Here is a 24,000-nt window from a genome sequence, read left to right on the forward strand (position 1 = left end):
GGTGATGACGAATTTCCTGCAAGCGATGTGCACTCCGCGATGCTCTATAGCTGTCCTGGCAGCGGACGGAAACGCGTTTGGTTGGTAGCCCAATAAAAGTGTGCAGTACGGATACAACACCGCTACGCTTGCTGTACCATACGCGTGCGTTTAGTATGATAGCGTCAACGCAGAGAGGTTTCTCGTCGCCCGCGACCAACAATGCTCAGCTCCGCAGCAGCGAGCTGCTTTCGTTTCTACAAAGCGGCGCTTGCTTGAACATGGCCCCGCACAACGAGGCGGCAGTGATCGGCGGCCCAGCTCGTTCAGGTTGCCTATTAAAAGCGTGCAGTAGGCTTAAAGTAGTGCTGCGCCGCACGCGTGCCCGAGCAGATATCTGCAAATACTCATTGTGATAAGGTTGTCGGCAATAAGTCATGCTGGCGCGTTCGTCGGTGGCCGCCGCCTCACCTTCGTTCTTTCTCGATGCTTACCCGCAAAGGCGTCGCTGCAATCGCGCGGAAGTCGGAATCAGTGATCGACCGATCTACGCACTTCTCGAAAAGACTGAAAACCTTTGGCGGCAAATTGTGGCGCCAGGAAGTTAGCGGCGTAGTTAAAATGTTATGGAACAAAACGTTATCGCGGTACGTAGGGTACGCGCTAACCGGTAGGCGTAAAGCGAAGCACTACGGCTTAAGGGGAGACGTGGGTCTTAAAAAATGGCTTTTTAAAAGTTGGGTGAATGGTACGAAATTTAATACACTTATTCAGCTTTTTCTGCAGATTCAAAATTTCTAAGTAGATTTTTAATAGCTGCATTAGAACAAAAGATATGCAATTTATAACACATATTTAAGCATATTTCTTACGGGCATTTTTGGCAGCTTTGCTTTGTCAAACACAAAAGCAAAGTATGTGGCAAGATTGCCAGGAAGCTGGTCTAGCCGGTGATGCTATTTATTTTCTTATGTTGTTCACCAAATTATAATTTTCGATTATCAGAAATAGTATGCAGCAAGAAAATTTCACTCACATTTACGTCTATTTATTTTGCATTCAAAGTTTGTTGAAGACAATCGGATTAGCATCACCGGCTAAACCAGCTCTCTGGCAGCCTTGCCACATACTTTGTTTCTGTGTTTGACAAAGCAAAGTTGCCAAAAATTCCCGTAAGAAATATGCTTTTAGAGATTGCACATCTTTTGTACTAATGCAGCTACCAAAAATCTAATTAGAGATTCGGAATCTGCAGAAAAAATGGGATAAGTTTGTTAAATTTCATTCAGTTCACCCAGCTAATAAAAGAAATAAAAAAAAGACCCGCGTCTCCCCTTAAGCGGTCAGCGAATGCATTAGGCTCTATGAGACTCTGTCGGGGATTTGTCGCAACTACATTTTAACCGTTAGTATGCTTAAAGCGGGTACGTATTAACAAGGTTTCACTGTAGTATTGGTGTAAACAGTGAACAGATGTGGATTTTGTAACCTGAAAAAGAAAGCTTGAAAGAAGTGGGGCATGCTTGGAGGTCTTTTTGTCAATGCGTTGTTCTTAATTTAAGGGCACTTTTTTTTTACTTCATCGTAAATTCATAGTGGTAATAAAGAGGGCCATTGAAAACAGAATCTGCTTTTACTGATTTAAAACAACCCTCAACAAATTTGGATTTCAAAGCATACAAAAAAGTGATATAGCTGCATCATATCAAACAAACTTAATTATGGTTTTCTAAATTAGGGAATTGGAAAGATTCTTTGTCAAGATATTAAGCTTAGTCGTAGATGTTAACTGCTTTAATGTTGAAATTAAAAGCAGGGTTTAAGAGGACATACTAGAGTGTCAGGGCTCAGTTGCAGGCCGAGTGAACTACTGCCGAAATAAAGGGAAAAGTGCTGCACCAATCTGAGCTTCTCGTCTTTCAGGGCACGAGTGTTCTGTCTCCGAGCATCCCCATTGCACTGGTGGTGGTTCCGGCGTTCATCATCTACCAGAAGTCTAGCACCAGCATCTACGAGAACCACCCGTGCCTGTACATCATCGCTTTTGGCATGGTGGCTGCCAAGGTCACCAACCGGCTCGTGGTGGGTTCCTCCTGGCTTGTGAAGGGCGCACAAGCGGTGTTCGTGAAACCTTTCCACATAACTAATCTCCCATACTCAGTGGCTGCGAGATGTCAATGAATCCGCCCTCACACTGGGCAACCACCCTTGAAAGGTCCCGGGTTTGAATCTCTTCAACTGAGGAGCCTTCTTTCCGATAAATCTGCTCTGGTTTTCTCGCCATTAGCAGTGGACAACAGTTTCAGCTGACTGGAAAGGACAGCACCAATTGGCCTAGCTGGAGTGAAGCCACAATCCTCCCCCGTTGTCAGTGCTTTCTTTTATGTGGATGTGCAATAACTGGATACGAAACAAAGCACCCTAAGTTTCTGTATGAAGGGAACATTGTGGAAAAACACCCAGATTTGTTCAGGTCTGCATTACCATAGAAATCAGGCCTAAAGTTTACACATCAGGAATTTAGTTTTAGAATAGATGACTGTGGTGCACACTCAAGTTCCACTGACAGCTTGTATTCCTTATTTCATGATGCGTTGTATGCAGAAATGCTTGAGGTTCATATGGTTGATATTGCCACGTGCACTTTTTGTATTTTCATGTTACTGGGCTGCTACACATGTAACCACCGTTCAGTGCAGGCCGTGCGGGAATGTGTGGGGACAGTAATGATTGTTTGAGACTGTTGTGGTAAGACTGTGCGCATGACACGTCAAGTCGAGTTTATTCTGGAAATAATGCCGTCACCAGCAATAACGCTAAAATGTTCCAGTCGTGCATGTATAAGAACCAACATGCTCAACCCATGATCAGAATACAGTCGAACCCGTTTATAACGAAATCGAAAGTGCCCGCGAAAACTGGTCATTATATCGGTAGTTTGTTGTAAATGGACTCGTCCTCAACAACATGCACTTAGCTACCAAGCTTCTTTCTGTGCATTTTCATTGAAAAGTGCTAACAACCCCTCCGGTGACAAGTTAAGCCTCTTCGCTTTGTGAAGTGGTGCCCGTTGCGTGCACGAGTGAATTAAACCGCCTTTGCAGTGAACTGACACCGTTTCACTGAACCACAGTACCGCCACGTGGAGCCAATCATCCCTGGATAGTAGTTGCTTGCAGCGCATCGCCTACTCAGCTCACACCATCACTGCCAAACCCCTTGCTATATTACGCACATTTGTGCGTTCTTCGTGCCCACTTCACTTCGGACCGTGCACGGGTGCGGCGAGTAGCCTGTTCGTTCAATGGGGCGAAGACAACCATTTTGCAAGCAACGCACACTCTACGTCTCCACGATGCTCTGACGGTCCTGCACGACGAGGCGTGGCACACTTGGGTTGTCGCCTGATAAAACACGTAATAAATGCTCCCTCTAAGTGCATCGACGTTTCTTGGTGCCTGTGCCACTCAACACCAGAAAGCTACTTCAGTTTCCACGAAGCGACATGCACGTATCTCGCACGGCGCGGCGGCAGTGAACTTGCGAACGGCAGCATCACACGCTTGTACTGCTTGTACCGCCGTCAATCCGAAGAGTGTACGCCACACATACAGCCGAGCAGATAGCTGCAGATGCCTGTGGTAAGGTTTATGACGATAAGTCATAATGGCACGTTCGTCGCTGGCCACCACATCGCCTTCACTCTCTTCTGATGCTTATCCGTGAAGAATTGCCGCAATCGCGCGGAAGTCATAATCATTGATCGACCAGTCTCTGCCATTACCTAAAAGACGAAAGACATTTTGCGGCACATTGTGGCATCGACGCAGTTAACTTATATGTGCGGAAAAGTTATCGCGGTCATCGCCTATTGCATTTTATGGCTTCTTGCGTTCCACAACATAGGTTCATCGTAGGCGGTCGTAGCTGCAGAGAATGGCAGCAGAAAAGGTTGCCGTGCGAAAGCTAACCGCAAGGCTTCATGCTGCCGCCTGTTTTTTCTTTTTTTATTTCTCACTGCCATCCTGCCACTGAAGAAACGCCCTGGAAATTGAGTGACCTCGCTCGCAGCGTCCGAAATTGGCATGCAGTGCTCGCCGATCTAGGGTATCTTCGTCACGAGTAAACTGGAGCAGGGATGCGTGAGTGCGCGCCTCTCTCATGCTTGAGAAGGCCTCTTTTAGCTTTTTTTGCTTCGTATGCGCCATATTTTTACTGCGACCATGTCTGAAGTGTTCATTGTAAAAGTAGGAGGCTTTGAAAAATGTTCGCTATATGTGGACGCAGTTTCAATGAGTAGTGTAGGAAAATCGTAAGTGCATCAAAATATGGTCGTTCTAACCGATAGATCGTTATAAGTGGGTTTGACTGTATTCGACGATTGATGACCGTACTCGTCACTCTCGTTGCATTGCTCACTTCTACAGTTAGTGTTGCTTGACTTTCTAGGCAACGTTCACCAAATAAAGAGTTTCGTCTTTAACCGTCCCACTGCCGACTTCTTGCCCATCACAACCACGGGACAACATTAAGTGTTTAAGTGTGAATTATGCTTAACATTAGAAGTTGGCATGGCACAATACGGGAAGGGATAGTTCCTATGGTGTGTCTCGTAATCCTATTGTACTTTTGGCTCATGAAACTTCGTATTTTTTGTCAAGTTAAATTGCGTTTCCACATGTTCATGCAGGTGGCGCACATGTGCCGTAGCGAGATGGACTACATGGACTCTGCTTTGCTTGGTCCTGGCATGCTTTTCCTCAACCAGTACTTCAACACTTTCATCAACGAGTACATCATCCTGCTTGTCTGCCTTGTAAGTAACACTGTACCCTGTCACAGCATTGACTGAACAATTGTTTAGACTTCAGTTTTGCTCATCTCAGTGGCAGATTAATGCAAAACATGCCCTAAAAAGAGATGAAGCAAACTTATTAGTCAACTGCCAATTTTTCGGACATGCTTGAAAATTTGCACGCTTTCACGGCGCTGTCACAAGCCCCATAGACGTCAGTGTATTAGAACATCTGAAATTTCAGATGTGGAAACTCTTTGGCATGCAATTTTTCCGACTTTCTGCCCAAACTGCAGTTCCAAAACTGCATTACTTGAAGCCTCCACCTCAATTGAATCTATGATCTCGTAGGTTCGAACCAGTGCTTTCATGAGTTGATCTGTTTGTGGACATAGCAGTGTCGAAAAGTCAGCTTTGCCACAGTGCCTAAGTGTTTGGGGTGAAGCAGACCGAAAATCCGAAGGGGCCATTATCACGGCACAGTGCGGCGATGTCTTTACCGTAGGTCGGCAAACTCACTCATCAGTCGACTCGCTCCGACTGAGATCTCACTCACTCGGACTCAGGTTAAGCCGTGAGTCAGTCCGAGTGAGTCCGGCTGAGTTATATTTTGGCGAGTCTGAGACCTAGTGAGTCTTGAAGATAATTTTTGTGAGTCTAAGTCCGAGTGAGATTGGTTGACGAAAATATTCGCGAGTCTGAGTTCAAGCGAGACCGGTAGACGAAAATTTTGGTGAGTCTGAGTCCGACTGAGTTCAGTTAATGAAAATATTCGTGAGACTGAGTCCAAGTTATTCCAACCGAGAAAAGTTTTGGTGAGTCCGAGTCCGGTTCAGGAAAATTTATGTGATTCTGAGCCCAAGTCAGTGTGGCTAAGTAAAATTTCGGTGAGGTTGTATATGGGTGAGCCTGATTGGGCAATGAGCCTGGCTGAGAACAATCATGGTGAGTCTGAGTCTGCCTGAGTCACGAGTCTAGCTCACTCAGTGAGTTCGAGTGAGCTCTATTTTTTAACAGCGACGACACCACACGGTAAATGCTTAGGCACAACAATAAGGTCAGGCCTGCCAGGTCGGAAGTTGCATCGGTATAGGAAGCACAAAGTGATGGACAGACGGAGGCGTCGTCTGGGGAAGACTTCGTGCGGCCGATGATGTCAAGCAGTAGTAGATCCCTTTTCTATTCTTCCCCAATGTCAATGAAGTCGGACACTGAAAAGATGGAGTGCAGCATATTCGCGTAGGTGTCATCAGGGTGCAGGTGGCCAGATTTGTGCACGACTGAGTAGGAAAATTCTTGCAGGTGCAAAGCCCAGCAACCAAGCCGCCCAGAGGGACCTTTTAGAGAGTTCAGCCAGCAGAGTGTGTGGTGGTCGGTAACTACCGAAAATGGGTGTCCGTATAGGTATGGCCTAAATTTCGCGACCGGCTGAACGAGAGCTGAGCACTCGCGCTCTGTGATGGAGTACTGGGGATCTTCGATTTTCGGACTTCTGGCAGTTCGCTGGCAGCCAGAGATAGCCAGAGGGTCGGCCAGCTAGTTTCGGTCGGGACAGGAAACAGTCTTGGTCACGTGTATGGGAAGCCAGAGACAACCCGAAGCTGCCCGAAGATTACAAAATCGAATGCTGGGACAGCCAGCGTAAACGTAAACAAACGCTACCGCCGTGGCAGGAAACAAAACTTTCCGCCGCGTGCGCGTTGGTTTTTTCTGCATTTCCCGCTTGAAAATATGTGGCTAGGTTTGCTGAATACCTGAAGTGATATTCTCGAGCATACGCATTTGGGATACGATCACGTACGTTCGCAAGATCGTATGCAACTCGCCCCGTCCGCGAAAAAAACAACCAGCTAGCGCACGGTGCCACGAAAGTGATGCAAGGTGAGCTACCGCGCCGCTAACGGCTTAACCGCTTAACCAGCTCACGTCTGCTTAGTACGTGTAACAGTTGCTGCACAACACGATGCGAAAATCTCGTGAAAGTGATCGTGTCCCCAAAAGAGCTCGAGAATCTATCGCGTACTACGTCGCACACACGTGTTGACCAGCTTGCATTTTGTCATAACTTGAGACACGCGGCAGTATCGGTACCACCAGTGCGCATTATATCTAAAATAAACTTCGGTGTGACGCGTCTTCAACTCGTTTTGGCAGATGGTGCCTGAGCCTCTTTTCCAGTTCTAAGTGGCACTCCAAAAATGTCATGTAGCTCAGCTTTTATTTGAGCTACTAGGTGATAACCGCGTACATACTGCAGACATTATTAGTAAGAGGTGGGAAAAGACAAAGCTGACGACGAAATAAGCAACAAAAGGATGTATACATTTCTGAATTCATCTCAGTTTCATAATACCATACCTCATATACTGGCCCGTAGATCAAAGTACGCTCGCACGCCGTTCGCGACCAACAAGCATCACACAAAAAACATTGTCGCGATCGCTTTTATTCAATCAGTGCATTTTATCAACATCGAAAACCTAGTTGAAATGGTTAAGTTCTAATGGGGTTCACGCACGCAAACATACGACGGAGCGAAATAGCTAGTTCGATCACAATCACCTCAGCTAAATCCACATAAAGCACACACGACACCACAATCGAATACTACTACGAAAAAATAAACTCAAAAGAGGTCTCCGTGCACGACGCAGTTAGAACGCGACAGTTCGCCACGTTGTTCACGAAAGGAAACTTCATGGGACAGGTAAGGAAAGTGATAAACATTAGCTCCAAATGCTCGCCGCCACTCGTAATCGTGCCATCTCGCACGGCGGAATGGCGCCGAGCATAAGGACAAGCGAAGGTGTAGTTCGCAAGCTTCCACATTGCAATCCATCGAGTCCTCACAAAGATGGCGGCGAGCGTGTATTGTCTCTTTTCAGCGTCTGCTAGCCCGAAACCTTCCAGAGAGCTTCTACGACTAAATTGTCCTGGAAGCTTCTGGCGACCCTCGGGTTCCCCATGGGTCGCCAGAACCGTCCAACCCGAGAAAAATGAACGCCAACCGGAAGTGCGCCGCGGGGGGGTCGGAGCAACCCGGGAAAAACGAGCACGCTCTGGCTGGCTTTGGCAGCCCGCGGGTAGCCAGAAGTGGAAAATCGAAGAGCCCCACTGTTGTTGAGCTAGCACTGCGCCGATGCCATGGCCACTTGCGTCCGTACGGATTTTGGAAGTGGCAGCAGGGTCAAAGTGGGCTAAAATCGGAGGAGTAGTGAAGAGCACGATAAGATGCGAGAACGCAGAAGCCTCTTCTGAGCCCCATGAAAACAGGACGTCTTGCTTGAGGAGCTGCATAAGAGGTCTCGCTATGTCCACAAAGTTTTTCACGAAGCATCGGAAGTAAGAACATAGCCTGAGAAAGCTGCCTTGCAGGTCATGGCACAGGAAAGTTTTTGACTGTGCTGATTTTTGCTGGGTCTGGTTGTACACCGTTAGCGTCCAGTAAATGGCCAAATACTGTAATTTGGTGGTGGCCAAAGTGCCATTTGGACGAGTTCAGCTGCAGGCCAGCGCGACGGAAGATGTCTACGACTGCTGACAGGTGCTACGTATAGTTTCAAATGTTGCGAAAAAAACGACATCGTCCAAGTAACACAAACAGGTGAACCACTTAACCCTTTGAGGGTTGAATTTTTTCGAGAAATGCAGTCCAAAACTGTGTAATTCTTTTGTTCTTCAGATTATTCTATTTAAGAAAAAAATTGTCTAGAATGTTCTTGGGTGACCGTAAAGTGACCAAAAAAATGATTTTTGTTGTTACATACCCATGGTTTATTTGTAGTAACATCAAGCAAAATGCGAAAAAAACATAAGATTTTTTTTATAAATAAAAATTATGCATTGTACTAAACATAGCTCACAGACATACAAAAATAACCGCACCAGAATACTTTTCCGGCAAAAAATGTCCATGCTCCCCAAAACAGGAAGCGCAACCACAGCAGTGTTGTTTGTATAATGTAGCGCCACACGGAAACAGATGTAATTTACTCGCATAATTTGCGCACTTTTTTTCGCGAATTTGGAGCTCCGAAAAGGGGGTGCGCAAATTACGCGGAGATTTCGCGAGCACATCTGAAATAACGCACAATATATAGTCCTAACACGCGCGATATAATACATTAAAGAAGAAAATAAATTATAGCGCAAACGAAGGGTTTTTAACAGAATTAGCACGTACTTTAACCAGCCAGATTCGGTCATGCGCGGTCTAGTCAGAATCACTGGTTGAGAAGTCCGACTGAGAATCATCGCCGCGGCCGCTGTCACCGCTTTCCCAAAGCGCGTCGTCCTTGGTTCCGTCGAGTGCGTTGAGGCGTCTTCTTGAAGCTCTTCGCGACAATGCTGGGAGTAACGAGGTGCCACGGCACGGCGATACCGGTGGGCCTAAGCTCTCGCACATATTTGAAAAGGTATTCTTCAACGGCAGCAAACTTTCCATGCTTCGGTCCTCGGAACGGTCTCCTTCCCGGTCTTGTATTAAAAAGCGAACTCTTCTGCGGCACGGTTCCCGTTTCCTTAGGCAAATTCTATAACAGTGAGCTTGAATTTTGCCGAATAGTTATTGTAGCTCAGCGCAAGAGAACAGTGAAAACGCAACTGGCTGATCGCGAAACCTAAACTTCCGAAATCAACGAAGGCTGCGTCGCAGCGCGGATGGCGCGGACGCAGAGGAGGAGGGTCAGCGCGGGAAAATGTTGGCGCGACTGGCCCTCGCACGCCTCCGATGCAGAAAGTAGTCCGTGCCGTGTCGCGTGCATGCATTCTCACAGCGGGAGAACGCTCGAACAGTTCTGACAACCGGTGAACAGATTAACGGTTGGTACGGTCTCGGCGGTTTCCAGAGAATAGAACGAAGTAATCGGAAGAAGGGACTTCGCACTCGCAGCCTGTCTTGTGTATGACTGCGCTCGCCTGCTCGGTGAGGGCCGTGGGGCGCGGCGGCGCGGCCGTCCAAAGTTCGCCCCGTGCGCGCGCGCCGGCGAGCTGGCTCGAGCGGGGCGGGGAGCGCAAAATATGCGAGTAAACATTTTTTTTAGCAAAGCTGGCTAAATATTAGGGGTGCGCAAATTATGCGGGTAAATACGTAATTGCACCCCAGGGAGCAATAAACGAGAGTCACTAGCGGTCACCCTTTGAGAGATTAGAAACCAGACAGCCATCAGCTTTGCGGGCACGAGAAGCGTTGACCACCCGAAAGACGATACCAAAACCAGCCGCACCGCGTGCGCGCGTTCTGATGCGCAAGTGAAAGCCGCCGCGCCACTTCAGAAAGAAAGAAAAAAGAAAACGCCAACGCATGTACATTGGCGCATAAAAAAAAATTCCACGTATTCCCGAAGTGTGGCAGCACATTCCAAGCAAGAGAAATGATCGAAAAAGGCACGTGTTTTAAACATACAGGCTATGCCATACATTTACGACGAAATCCCTCAACTCTGAGCAGAGGCTTTAACCGTGGTCCATCATTCATTCAAAGGTGGCTGGAGCATTACAAAGTCCGAAGGCCATGACCTTGAATTGCTATAAGCCATCAGGGGTGATAAATGCAGTATTTTCACAATCCATATCATTCACCTCAATCTGCCAGTACCCGGAACGTAGGTGTATGGAGGAAAAATAGCAGGCACCATAGAGCATCATCTATTCGTGGTAGAGGGTACACGTCTTTTACAGCGAAAGCTGTTATGAGATCGTTTCAACGGCCGTTCTTGGCGCCGTAGTTGTCCGCCAGCCGCCGGTGTCCGTAACCACTATCGCACGAAATAAGAAAAAAAAGGAAATATTAAAAAATTTCCAGAATGGAACGAGGCTCGAACCTCGGCCCTCTGTGTGGGAGCCCAGTGTTCTACCTCATGGCCATGCTGGTGCTTGAAACTGCGTTGCAAAAAGACCCTATACAGGGTTCATGTCGGGAAGGAACCACATTAAATATGTAATGTAGAGTGGTAGAAGAGTAAAATAACAACCAGGCGTCACACAAATGCGAATTCTGTAACCGGGCGTCACGCAATGCAAATTGCGCAATGGCTGGGTTGTTGAGTGCTTCCAACCCATTACAAAGGCCTCTGCGATAATTCTTCATCGTCATCAGCCACAGCATCAACAAAGTCCACATAATGACTTACAGGTGTTTAGCAAGTACCACGGTTCTCCGCAGGATGAAGAAAAATTGCATAGTGGCTGCTTCCCTACTTCACAAAAATTATGATATATATCGTAGTGGGTTCCTGGCAAGTGCGCTTCTATTGGTTGCCAAGGAAGCCCATAAGGCTCCCATGATCCATTTCCTCAGGCTCTCAATAAAGTTAATTCCTTCTCTCTCTCGCTTTCCGTTTCTCCGGTTAACGTATGTTATAAAGCGTGGTGGGACAGTTAAATAACGGCCGGTCGTCACACAATATGAATTACGTAACTAGTGGGTCGTTTAAAGCTTCCAACCCATTACAAAGGGCTCAGCCATAATTCTTCATCGTCATCAACCACCGCAATAACAAAGTGCACATAATGCCTTACAGATGGTATCTCACTTCTCCGCAGAATAACGAATAATGTCGTAGTGGGTGCTTCCCAACTTCCCAAAAATTATGATTTGTGCCATAGTGGGTACGTTGCTAATGTACTTGTATTAGTAGCCACAAGGGAGTTTATAACGGGCTCTAGAAATACCGCTCTTCCAGCTTTCGCTGTGACTGTGCTGCGCTTTCCGCGCAGGCCTGGCGTTTTTTTTTTTGCAATTCTGTTTTGGTGTTTATAATCGACACAAACGCCATGTGCAGTCTTTCTTGCAAACTAGCACAACAGGGGATGCCTAAGGACTGCAGGATGGCTAAATGATGTGCTCTGCGAGCATTTTATCGACCTCACTTTGGACAATTTGACGCTCAGTCACCGACACGCAATATGAATAGGAGTCTCATCACCAGTGTTTCTGTGGTAGGTCACACCAGTAGCTTGCCCAAATGGACGGCCGCTGAGATCGAAAACATCAATGTAGGACAGCAGAACCCGGTGATGCTCGTCAGTCTGCTGCAGTGTTAACAAAACTTGATACTTCGTGAGATGGTGCATAGCTTTTGGGAACATTAAAGTCCAAAAATATAAAGTCACATAAAATGAGAGACACGGGACGGCATAGCGCCCATCCTGTGACATAGTGGAGCCTGTCCTGTCTCTCTCGTTCTGTGTGGATTTTTTGCACTTTGATGTTCCCTAACTGTGTGTCTCTTGTAAAGGATTTCACTGTACCAGTTTAACAAGGCGAAACGGCGAAATAAGCTTCGAATAACAGAGAGCTGAGCTAGTTTGTAAGTATTCATTCTAAAATGACTGGGCGTGCAAACAAGAAAGTCCGGACACCACAAACGCGTTTGTGGTGTCCTGGCTTCTTTCTTGTGTCCGTGTTTGCACGCCCCGTCTTTTTAGAATGCAAAATAAGATTACTTAAACCAGGTGGAGCATTCTGGTGCGTGTGCAGAATCCAAGAACGCTGGTGTGCCAATTCACAGCCCTGCAGTGTGGTATCCTGACGAGTGACTCGAATTGTGTGCAGGTATACTCTGTGGCCGACCTTCTTCACTACTCGGTGATAGTGTGCAACCAGATCTGCGCCCACCTCCAGATACCGCTGTTGCGGATCGTGCCCAAGTACGCCGTGGACACTGCCTCCTCGTCGGTCTCCTCCGACAAGCATTCGGCCACCCAGTCACAGGCCGGTGAGTGGTTGATCTCTCTTCCGGCTTTTAGCTGCCAGGCACCTTCAGAAAGACATGTGTGGCCATGACTATGTCTTGAGTCAGAGAGAGTGTGCCCAAGTTGCAACTTTCGGCTGCTCTTAAGCTCCATTCACATTGAAGAATTGCTCGACAAATCGTGCGACACAATGCACGACTGGAAAAAGCCCTTGTCGCGCCAATCGGTCGGAGGCTGTTTTTTGTTGCCAGGAGAAAAGCATCGCTTGTTGCCAGTTGGAACATCAGGTTGTACGCGCGGAACGGAGAGCTGGCATTCCAGCACGGCTGGACACATCTCCCTTCTTCTCGGCTGTCATCGCACGACCGAGTGTTTACACGGCACTTTTGTTACCTCACTCCCACGAAAGAAAGCTTCCATTCCATTGGAAAGGGGAAAGCACAGAACACCTCCGAGCGCCCCGATTAGACCAAGCCAATGTACTCAGTTTCGACGAGCCTGATGCCACCAAAATGCTTGAGAGCAACTTTTCTCCTGACTTATGCAACAACATTAGACCTTGTATATGGCTACAGTTGTAAGCAAAGGCATCAGCGTTGTCATTTACTCAGTGGCACTGGTTGTCCTGATTGTCAAGGAAATGGTATTACAAAAACATTAAGATGTGTTTGTTCCTATAACTTATGCCTTGTGGAGCAGATTGTTTGCCGAAGGGATAACATGATGTTTAGAAACAACGCATTAGTCCTCTGGAGTCTAGCAGTGAACCGATCGCCATCACCAGTGACTGTCTGCATTGCACCCACCGTTAAATCACATGGGTGTGTTTGGGAAGAATGCAGAAGCCAGTCCACTAAACATTCAACTTTTCGTCGGGTGAATTTGAGCACAGCAAAGCAAGCAGCCTCGTCAGTACAATGATAGCAGTAGTCAATCATTGAAGTTTGTCGCCAGATGAAATATGTCCACTTTTATTGCGATAGCAATTATATGGACAGTCTCGGCTGACTTTTGCCGTTGCCGTCGCCGCCGTCATGCACCGTATATGTATATGTGTATATATATATATAAAGGCCACAAAGAAAAATAATTCAGAAAAACTTTCCGACGCGCGGAATCGAACGGGCGACCTCTCGTTTTGCAGTGCACGCCGTTAGATGGTTAGGCCACTAACAGGACCATCTTTCAGCCTGCTAACGGCGAGCTATTTATATACACCATTTACTTCAGCATGTTTTCTTGGTCACCACATAGGTGGCGCGATGTGTGCGCGTGGCGCGCTTTAAAGATGGTCGCCCCGCTCCTGCGAATGCCGTTGCTCTTTGCCCTACAGGGCTTGGTCGTCTTCGTGTGCTTATCTCGAGGAAAGAAGGGGGCAGCCGGGGGGGTGGAGTGGGGGGTTGTATGTCTTGTGCTTTCCCCGCGATGTCTGCGCTGAAGTCCAGAGCGTACGAAGATCACTTCGCTCGCTCCAGCGGCCGCGTTTGCGAAAGGAGCGCTGTTCAAACAGAAATAAGTAACAACTGTGACGTTTAGTTCGCGCTCGTCCTGTGTGTACCTGTTCGTTCGTTTCGTGCGTCCTGCTTTATGTTTGAGCAGTGTGCTTCCAGTGTCGAGCTGTGACGCATGATAGTTCACGCTCGTCCTGTGTGCGTTCTTTTCATGCATCCTTTGGGCTCGAGTGTCACACTGGCAATTTCAAGCTGCTTTCCATTCTTTGCGTTACATTCTAATTTATTGCTATCGCATTCATTGCTTCGTCGTTGCGGAGAAACTGTGGCTCTTTTACTCACGTCATCGTACATTGCAACGTAACTGGCAGTGGTCGCGCAAGTTCGACAATGTATGTGGCCACCGAGGATTTTGATGACATGATCACAGTTGGTCCAAAGTTCAAATTATGAATTTTTTATGGCAAAAGCCTTATATGTCTGATGCAAAGGTGGCCTTGAATTGTGGCAAGAGCACAAAACAGCAAAAAAGAATAAGATGTCACGTGGCCTCTTCAAGGGGTACTGATTCCAAGTTTCGAAGCTGAGTTTACTCGGCCATACAAATCTCCTGAATACAGAGATCACTCTGAGCAACTGTGAAGCTCAGGAAATGCTGATAAAAAATTTCATTTTGACATTAAAGTCAATTTTTACGTGGTGCACCTACTGACATTCAAACCAGCATGACGTCGGGTTACATTGTCAGTTCTGGTGACTTCACACACCAATATGGCTAGCTGTGATGACGTCAGGTATCAAAACATACAAAATGGCCGCTTTTTTGTCACCAACAGAGCAACAAGGTGTAGCTGCCATGGAAATGTCACAATATATTGCATTAGGACACGATGTCAGGGTGCAGTAGGAAAATTTTTAAAGACACGTTTTAATGAATTGTTCAGGGTAACTCATGCTTACCAGTACATTTTCTAGGCTCATGAGGGCTTTCATTCAACGCCAAAAAAAGAACTGGAAATGTTGATGTCGGGGCAGTCCTTTCAGCGTAGCTCGAGGTACATGAACTGCACATTCACTTCATCTTTGCGGTGTTCACGTGACTTGGAAAAAATTTAAAAAGACAGCTTTGGAGTGACAGAAGATGCTCAGCCAGGGCCTAGTGGGTTGAGGCCGAAGCAGTATGCAATGCCAGAGGAGGCTCAACAAGCACGAAAGGAGACAAAAGCATTCTGATGTGACGTTTCAGCCTTGAATGCACCAAGGCCTCTCCGAGCGTAATCTTAGCGATGGTTAAGTGACTTGGATGGACTACGTCATCTGCAACATCCTCCGATTTGGGCTTATCCAGGCTGTGTTTATGGATCTGCACCGGGTGATGCAAAGGCACGAACTATCGGCACGTCACCTTTGTAGAATTCGCCCTCCTTCAGTTTCAAGAAGCAAGGTGAGGAGGAAAAGAGCACCCATTCCTTTTGCTGTTTGTACGTGCAAAGTCAGTGTGCTTGCATGCACACACATCTGCCATGCCAAAGTTACTTCATCATTGGGCTGGTCAGTAGTGCATCACTGCCAGGCAGTAGTCAACATAAAACAACGGTTTTGTGGCTTTAGCAGGCATGAGTAGCCAGGTTGCCTGTACTTGTTTAGTGTTGCAGTGCATCCACGATTTGGTGGTGAAACTTCGCTATCATCTCTGGTGACTACATAGTACAGTCGAACATGGACATATCGAACTCGCATATATAGAATTTTCGGCTGTATCGAACTCGTAAATTATCCCCTTGAAAATCATCTGTAAAAGTATAGATATTTGCACGTTTACATTAGATATAGATATTTGCACGTTTACATACATCCAACACTGCGCGAACTGGAACACGCGCTTCGGCACTCGCTGTGCCCCGCGACCTTCGCGGCACCGCGCCCCCGCTGACACCTGACACGCTCGAAAAACGTGAGGGCGAGAGGGCTCAGACTGTACTACTGTTCGTTGCATTCTCCAACTTTGCGGAACGGCTTCTTTTTTTCTTTTTTTCTCGCTCTCTCTCTTTCTCATTGCTTTCTCCGCGTTACCGTCGGCTCGGAGAGCAGGAACAAAGGAGCTGGCGGCTTCCTCCTTTCGCCTTTTCTCTCTCTTTTTTTTTGTTGCTGTTTTGTCAGTTTTGATCAGCCAACCACAGCCCGCGCCTTTCGTATTTGCTCATCCAACTACAGCTCGCACATTGTTCAACCGGCGACTTGTTCAAGTGGATGTTTCCTGACAGCGAGGTGGCCAAATCATTTTCTTGTGGCGAGAAAAAATGTGCGTTTGTTGCGTGCCGTGGACTTAGGCCATTTTTCTTGTTGTGCTTGCAAGAAGAGGTACAGAAGTCCGAATATTACGTCGTGCTTTTTGATGAGTCAGTGAACGACTTCCTGCAAGAAAAGCAAATGGACGTGCATGTGCGGTATTGGGACCCCACACACAAGGTGGTCACTAGGTACTACACCTCCGCTTTCATGGGGCACTCCACAGCAGATGATATGCAGGAGATACTTCTGAAAACTTTGGAGCCTTTGCCACTTGGCAAGATTCTTCAGATCTCTATGGACGGGCCAAATGTGAACCTAAAGTTTTTCAGGAACATGCAAGCTCATTTTCAGGGAAACCATCAGGTCTAGTGTGTCGACTTGGGGACGTGTGGCCTCCATACTGTCCATAATGCCTACAAAGCACGTGTTGCAGCCTCTAAGTGGGGCATCGACATTCTACTGTCAAGCATGAGTGCACTCTTCCATGACTTGCCTGCATGAATTGTGTCCCATCATTCAATGGGTGGAATACACAATTGTGATTGAGAGAGCTTTGCTTCTTTGGAATGATATGAAGAAATATGTGGAGTCCGCAAGAAGCGAGCAGGTGAGCTTACCGAAGTGTGCATCCTTTGAAAATGTGAATAACTTTTGTCGCGACTCGTTGACACTGGCAAAACTGAACTTCGCCCTCTGTGTCGCATCGATTATTCAGCCATTCCTGAAAGACTTTCAACCCGACAAACTCATGATCTTCTTTCTTGGGAGACACCTTGAAAGTATTGTGCGGAAGCTCCTTTCAAAATTCATGAAAGCCTCAGTGTTGTCGTCATTGGGAGGAGGGGTGGAGGTTGATAACCCCATTAACCGCGCTCCACTTGACAAAGTGGATATTGGTCCCAAGTGTGAACAAGCACTGCAGGATTCAAAAGCTAGTGCAAACGATGCATTTCAACTCAGATTGGAGTGCAAACAATTTTCGGCAGCTGTGACCAAGAAAATACTGGAACGAAGTCCCCTGAAGTCATCTTTGGTTAGAAACCTGTCCTCTCTAGACCCACGGCTCATGTGCTGAAAGCCGGATCAGTGCCTGGCGGGCCTAAGGAAGGTGCTAGACACCTTGACCATGGCAGGAAGACTGAGCGACAGCCGGGGGAAATGTGTACTTGCAGAGTGCACCGAAATGCTGGAAGAGTTCAAGCATGAGCTTCGCCTCTTTGAGAGGAGCGTTTGCAGGCTGGATGAGTTCTTTCGCGAACCCTTGAGCTTCCATCCCTCCTACAAAGAGCTATGGAAAACAGTCAAGCTCCTCCTTGTTCTTTAGCCATGGACAAGCAAGTGTTGAACGGGGGTTTAGTGTCAACCGCCAAATAATGTCAACCGTAAACCGCCAAAAGAGCTCCGATGGGCTGTGTCCGCAGCGAGGCAGCACTACGGTGCACACTTAGGATCAGAAAAGAAAATGCTAATCAAACAAAAAGATGCTTGATTATGGAGGAACTTGAATGTATGTAGCTGAAGAGGAAGAAACTGGGAGCAGTTGTTGCTGATTTGATAACCTCTGCTGATGGCTTTGCCGAAAAAGCAGAAGTGACCGGGGACATCAGACATGTAATGAAATCCAAGAGCCTGTGGAAGACTGCAAAAGTTAAGACCGATGAACTTGACAGCATCAAGACACAAATAGAAAAAAAAAACTGAAACACCTGCCCAGAGCTTCTAATGTAGTGAAACTGTGCTATAAGTGAAGTGAACATCATTTGTGTTGTGCAATAAAATTTGCCGTTAACTACAATGGTGTTCCTTAAATGTTTTGGAACGTCCTTGAAAAGTCCTCGAATTTTTCTCTTGGAAACCTGTACGAACCCTGCTTACCTCATTTTCGGCGATTTTAATGCTCACAGCAGCCTGTGGGGCAACTCTTGCACCGACGTGTGAGGCCACCTCATTGAGTTTTACAGCGAAAGCTGTTATGAGATCATTTCACCGGCCGTTTTTGGCGCCGTAGTTGTCCGCCGCCGCCATTGTCCGTAACCAGTATCGCTCGAAATAAGAAAAAAAAACACGAAATAAGAAAAAAATTCCAGGATGGAACTAGGTTCGAATCTGGGCCCTCTGCGTGGGAGCCCAGTATTCAACCTCTGAGCCATGCCGGTGCTTGAAACTGCTTTGCAAATAGGTCCTATACAGGCTTCATGTCGGGAAGGAACCACATTAGCATATGCAATATAGCGTGGTAGAAGAGTAAAATAAGCACCAAGCGTCGCACAACGCGAGTTCTGTAACCAGGCGTCACACAATGCTGATTGCGCAACGAGTAGGTTGTTGATGCTTCCGACCCATTACAAAGGGCTCTGGCATAATTCTTCATCATCATCAGGCACAGCATCAACAAAGTGCGCATAATGCCTTACATGCGTTTAGCAGGTACCACGGCTCTTCGTAGAACGACAAAAAATGGCACAGTGCCTGCTGCCCTACTTCTCAAAAATTACAATGATTTATAGGGTAGTGGGTTCCTCGCAAGTGCACTTGTAGTATTGGTTACCAAGCAAGCCCACAAGCGCATGATCCATTTCCTTGGGGTTTTAGTAAAATTACACTGATTTAGAGCGTAGTGGGTTCCTCGCAAGTGCACTTGTATTGGTTGCCAAGGAAGCCCATAAGCGCATGGTCCATTTCCTCGAGGTTTCAGTAAAATTACACTGATTTAGAGCGTAGTGGGTTCCTCGCAAGTGCACGTGTATTTGTTGCCAAAGAAGCCCATAAGCGCATGGTCCATTTACTTGGGGTCTCAGTAAAGTTCTCCCCCCCCCCCCCGCCCCCCCCGTCTCTCTCCCATGTCAACGTATGTTATGCAGCATGACGGGAGAGGGAAATAGCGACCGGGCGTCACCCAATGCAAATTACATAACTGGTGGGTCGTTTAAAGTTTCCAACCCATTACAAAGGGCTGAGCCAGCCATAATTCTTCCATTGTCATCAGTCGTCGCGTCTACAAAGTGCACATAATGCCTTACAAACGTGCAGCTGATGCCTCGCTTCTCCGCAGAATGACGAATAATGGCTTAGTAGGTGCTTCCCAACTTCACAAAAATTGTAGTGGTTACCTTTCTAGTGTACTTGTATTGTAGCCCCAAGAGAGCTAACAACGGGCTCTAGAAACGCCGCTCTTCCAGCTTTCGCTGTGACTGTGCTGCGGTTTTAGCACAGGCCTGGCGTTTTTTTGCCACAGGTGCATGTTTTTACTAAACAAGAAAGAACCCACATTTTTTTAGCCTCGCGAACAAAACATATTCATCCACAGATCTTAGCATCATCTAAGATGAGGCTAAGGTCTGGAATAGCGTGAAGAAAGTAAAGAAGGCAACAAACGTACTTGGTGGCTAGGAGTAAAGCCTGGAAGAACAAGCTAACTTTCTGGAAGCACATGTCGAATTCATATCCAGTTCGACACACTATTCCGAAACCTTCCAAAGGTACACAACGAGATTGGAACGACAGTGGTTAGAAAGAAAGTCTACAAAGAATGAAGCTTGCTATCAACCATACCACTTAGCAGAGCTACGGGCAGCACTGAACGGTTCCAACAAATCTGCCGCAGGTTCTGATCACATTGTATACAATATGTTAAAACACATATCCTATGAAACACAAAAAACACTGCTTTCCCTGTACAATGCCATATGGTTTTCTGGCAAGATGCCTACTGCTGGGAAAGAGGCTATTGTGGTCCCTATTTTGAAACGGCAAGGATTCAACCTCCGTCACAGGCCTATTACATTGACAAGTTGCCTGTGCATAAGCTCTTCGAAAAAAATGATAAACTGCCGGCCAATACATTTCCTCGAAACAAACAAATGACTTGACCTGTACCAGTACGGATTTCGAGAGGGTCGAGCCACAACTGACCACTTAATACGTATTGAGGCACAAATCCGGAAAGCTTTTATAGGCAAGCACTTTTTCCCCTGTGTTCCTTGACATGGAAAAGGCCTATGTCACAAGATGGCGCTTTGGAATATTGAGAGACATTTTATACTTAGGGGTACGTGGTAGAATGTTAGATATAGTAGAGGGTTGCTTGTTGGATCGTACATTCCGTGTCCGAGTAGGAAATGTTTGATGGAGGCCATTTCTTCAAGAGATTGGAGTGCCACAGGGTGGTGTCCGTAGTTCTACACTTTTGCTTATCACAATGAGAACCTTGTGGCTGTGCATCCCGCATAACATGTTCTATTCCACGTATGTCGATGGTGTGCAGATTTAAGTCTTGTAATCTTGAAATGTGTGAGCGGCAGGTTCAGCTTGGTTTGAACAAGGTCTCTAAATGGGCAGACGAGGATGGGTTCAGACTGAATCCAGAAAAAAGCACTTGCGTCTTATTCTCTAGAAAGAGGGACATTGATCTGCATGGTCAACATCTGTCTGTAAAAACGGAGCATAAATTCTTAGGTCTAATCCTAGACATAAGGCTAACCGTCGTATCACACATCAAGTATTACATACCTGCCAAGTCTCCCGGATTTCGACCATTTCTTACGTTTGGCAGGAAAATCTCCCGGAAATTGAAATTTCTGTGCGGGATCTGGTGAAATTGACAAATATCCAACCCAATCCGATCCAGGTTTTTTGCGAACCCATCGCATATAAGCTCTGTGCAGATATAACTCCGCCGCCGACCAAGGTGCCTCTGGCGGAAGCAAGCACAGGTCTGATAGGAAACTCCAGCCCGCTCGCTCCACAGTCCCATGGTGACGGCGCATGACATTCTCACGAGCTGTTCGCTTCGTGTCAGTTGTGAATAACCGGCGTCGAATGAAGGGTACTGTAATTGTGATAGCGGCACTGGCTGTCTTTTTCCCACTCAAACAAGCTGAGAGTTCGCCGAGTAGAAGCAGGAGCACGTTTTGGAGATTCGGGAGCCGCATCGTCTGCCTCTCCCCCAAGCACATTGTTCAAAGGGCACTCATTACTGCTGTAATGCCTCAGCACGTTGATGCTCTTTGCTCGAACTGTGACTGAAGAAGTTTGCCTCCAGATTATTTGCAATGAAGGTTTGGAGACTAAACTAGTGGTCAATTTTTATTATGTCTATGGAGCGATCAAAGCTAACATGAAAAAAGGAGAAAAAAGAAACTGACTGTCTTGATTTCTGTTGTCTCCACATTTGAGTGTCTTGGGTAGACCGTCCTATGACAACACCCTGACCGTGGTTTGCTAGTCTTTGATGCGCAAGTCATTTCATTCACATACTTTACAAGTGCCGCAACGTGTTACATTTTTCTGCGACCCCGGCACGGATGCCGCAGCTGGCCACGCAAATGCCCCTGCTTTCGTCGATGGGAAAGCATGACATGAACTGTAGCTAAGCAACCAAGAACCGAAACGTAAACATACCTTGACGTTCACAGATCCTGGCGCGCTTTTTCTCAACCGTGGTGGGCACTTCACCGCGATAGTTGAACCGCTGGGCAAAAGCTCTTACACAGCACCATGAACACACCCTGCTTCATAAATTGTCTGACTTTTTCTAAATTATCGCCGTGGAAGAAGCACTCTTTTCCTTATAGTTTTCTGAATTCAAATTTTATTACTATGGGTGTTTTTTGCATTGCCATGCCTAGCTAAACGCATGCCACCAAGCTTGGCAGCTGGTGAACTCACTGTGTACTCACTGACCCTGGTGTTGTTGTTTGCTTCAAGCTGCTGCCAAGTCTGCCTCAGGGTGGCAGGCTGTGTGTATTCTCTGCCACGGTTTCTCTCGTTTAGCGAGCAAGGCGGCGTCCTCTTTCGCTCAGCAAGCTCGTCCCGTCAGTTGTTTCGCCCAGCGCATGCATTTGCTGCCGCCGCGTTCGCCTCAGGGTTTCTTTTTGCATTTGCAAAAAGAAACATACGCGCTAAAATTAAGGGTCTGTGGCGCCTGCTAACATGTCTCTTTAAAGCCAAGGAAGATGAAAACGCTGCACGTGAAATGGCAAAACACCGCACCGCCACTTCTGTTGTCTGCTTCCATATCCTATCAGGCCTGCTGCCGTGGCCGCTGTGGCGCTCGATTGCTGGCGCAACCATGGTGGCTCCTAACGTATGCACAGTGCCTATAGCAATATGTAGACCAATTTAGGAGGCATTGATGTAAACGTACTAGTTGGGAAACCCTACCTGCATTGTTTGTTCGGCCACTCTAAGCCATTATAGAACCGCAATCCCTTCTTTTCCTTGAAGGAGGTGTTTGTATTGTGAAAAAAAAAAAAGGGCGGCGGCACGAGGTAAAAATTTGCGCGCGCCTGTTGCCCCCCCACCCCCTCCTGTTTTGGAAATGTCCCAGATTCAGATTCCGTGAACTTGGCAGGCAGGTACGAGTATATAAAGAACAAGTGCATAGCAACAATGAATATTCTAAAAGTGTTTTCACGCACTACATGGGGTAGTGACAAGAAGTGTCTGATGAATCTTTACAAAAGCCTCATGCGCACGTGCCTAGGTTATGGGGCAGTAATCTATCCGTCTGTGACACCAAGCGCCTTGAAGATGCTTGACCCTGTCCACCAGCTATACCTGGCGACAACTTTTTGTGGCAGCACAGCCAAAGCTACGTGGGCAGAGCTTCTGCACATGTTACTATGCCAAGTAGTCTATTTGTGGGCCTTTTCGGTGTTGCTTCTGTGAGCGCGTTCAACATGTGCATTTTTGTATGAACATCCACTGCTTATGATGTTATTTGTGAAATAGTGTTGTCAAAGATATATGTAGCTTTAATCGAAAGTGACAAGCCTTGGTATACTATTTATAGATACAGCACTGAAGGAACAAATACCTGGAATCATTGCTAAGCACTTCTGCAAATCACATTATATAATGCTAATCTGGCAGCAGTTCAAGTGCGTGTGTTTACTTTTTTCTTTTTTTGGAATGCGATAGAATATTCTATATTGCAAAGGAGCACAGGAAGCAACTTTATTGAAGTGGTCAGTTTTATTTTTGAAAAAGGGCATGGCCAAGAGCAGGAATTAGAAATCCTACGCACAGGCAACAAACCATTTCCTAAATTTCGGTGCATGCAGGGTCAGCATTGTTGTCTTTGGAAATGCAATACCTCTCTGGAAAACCATACTTTATGTATGTATGTGTGCGTCTACATATATACACATGCAAAATTTAAAAATTTCGGGAGGCCGGTGTTTGAACCCCCTCACCCCCTGGCTACGCCCCTGCCGTAGATGCTGATGGGCGTGGTGTTACTGTATGTGATCTTCAGCGTGATTGTATCAGCAATAGGAGGCATGTGAAATACCGACCATGTATGCAATGCAGCTTAAGAAGTGGTTAATTTCTTTTATGTATTTCTTCCAATCTCAGTCTCGCTTTCAAGCATCTGGTCTTGCTGAAGACTGGCAGGTCGCTGGTGTCAAGGTAGCTATCGTGATGAGAGTCCCACTTACACTAGTGCACACAACTTCTTTTCCGGTGATTATATGCGGGTAACAAAATACTTCACAGCACACCGCTATCTTTCCGTTCAATAAATACAGACCACCGAACGGACACGCGCTCATTGTCGCTTACAAGCTTCGATGTGCATCTGCTGCAACCGAGCTATGCCATCGTCGTTTACAGGGGCAAGAAAACTCGAAATCGACACCAGAAAAAAAAGAAACAGTGAAAAATGGAAATCCTTAAAGGGACACTAAAGGCAAATATGAAGTCGATGTTGATTATTGAAATAGCGGTCCAGAAACCTCGTAGTGCTACTTTTGTGCCAAGGAAGTGCTTATTTTGAAATAAAAT

At 46.7% G+C, this 24,000-nt stretch overlaps 1 protein-coding gene across 7 annotated transcripts in view; it reads left to right on the plus strand.

Moving 5' to 3' along the window:
• LOC119384085 (cholinephosphotransferase 1) overlaps positions 1–24,000 on the plus strand; it is an 85,187-nt gene that overhangs the window by 40,198 nt on the left and 20,989 nt on the right. For all 7 annotated transcript variants that reach the window (XM_049412761.1, XM_049412763.1, XM_037652372.2 and 4 more), the window contains 3 exons: positions 1,903–2,061; positions 4,670–4,795; positions 12,330–12,492. In XM_049412761.1, the coding sequence (XP_049268718.1) occupies positions 1,903–2,061; positions 4,670–4,795; positions 12,330–12,492 (448 nt within the window). The remainder of the gene's footprint in view (positions 1–1,902; positions 2,062–4,669; positions 4,796–12,329; positions 12,493–24,000) is intronic.

The sequence above is a fragment of the Rhipicephalus sanguineus genome, chromosome 2 (genome assembly GCF_013339695.2).
Source record: "Rhipicephalus sanguineus isolate Rsan-2018 chromosome 2, BIME_Rsan_1.4, whole genome shotgun sequence".
NCBI classification, from domain to species: domain Eukaryota; kingdom Metazoa; phylum Arthropoda; class Arachnida; order Ixodida; family Ixodidae; genus Rhipicephalus; species Rhipicephalus sanguineus.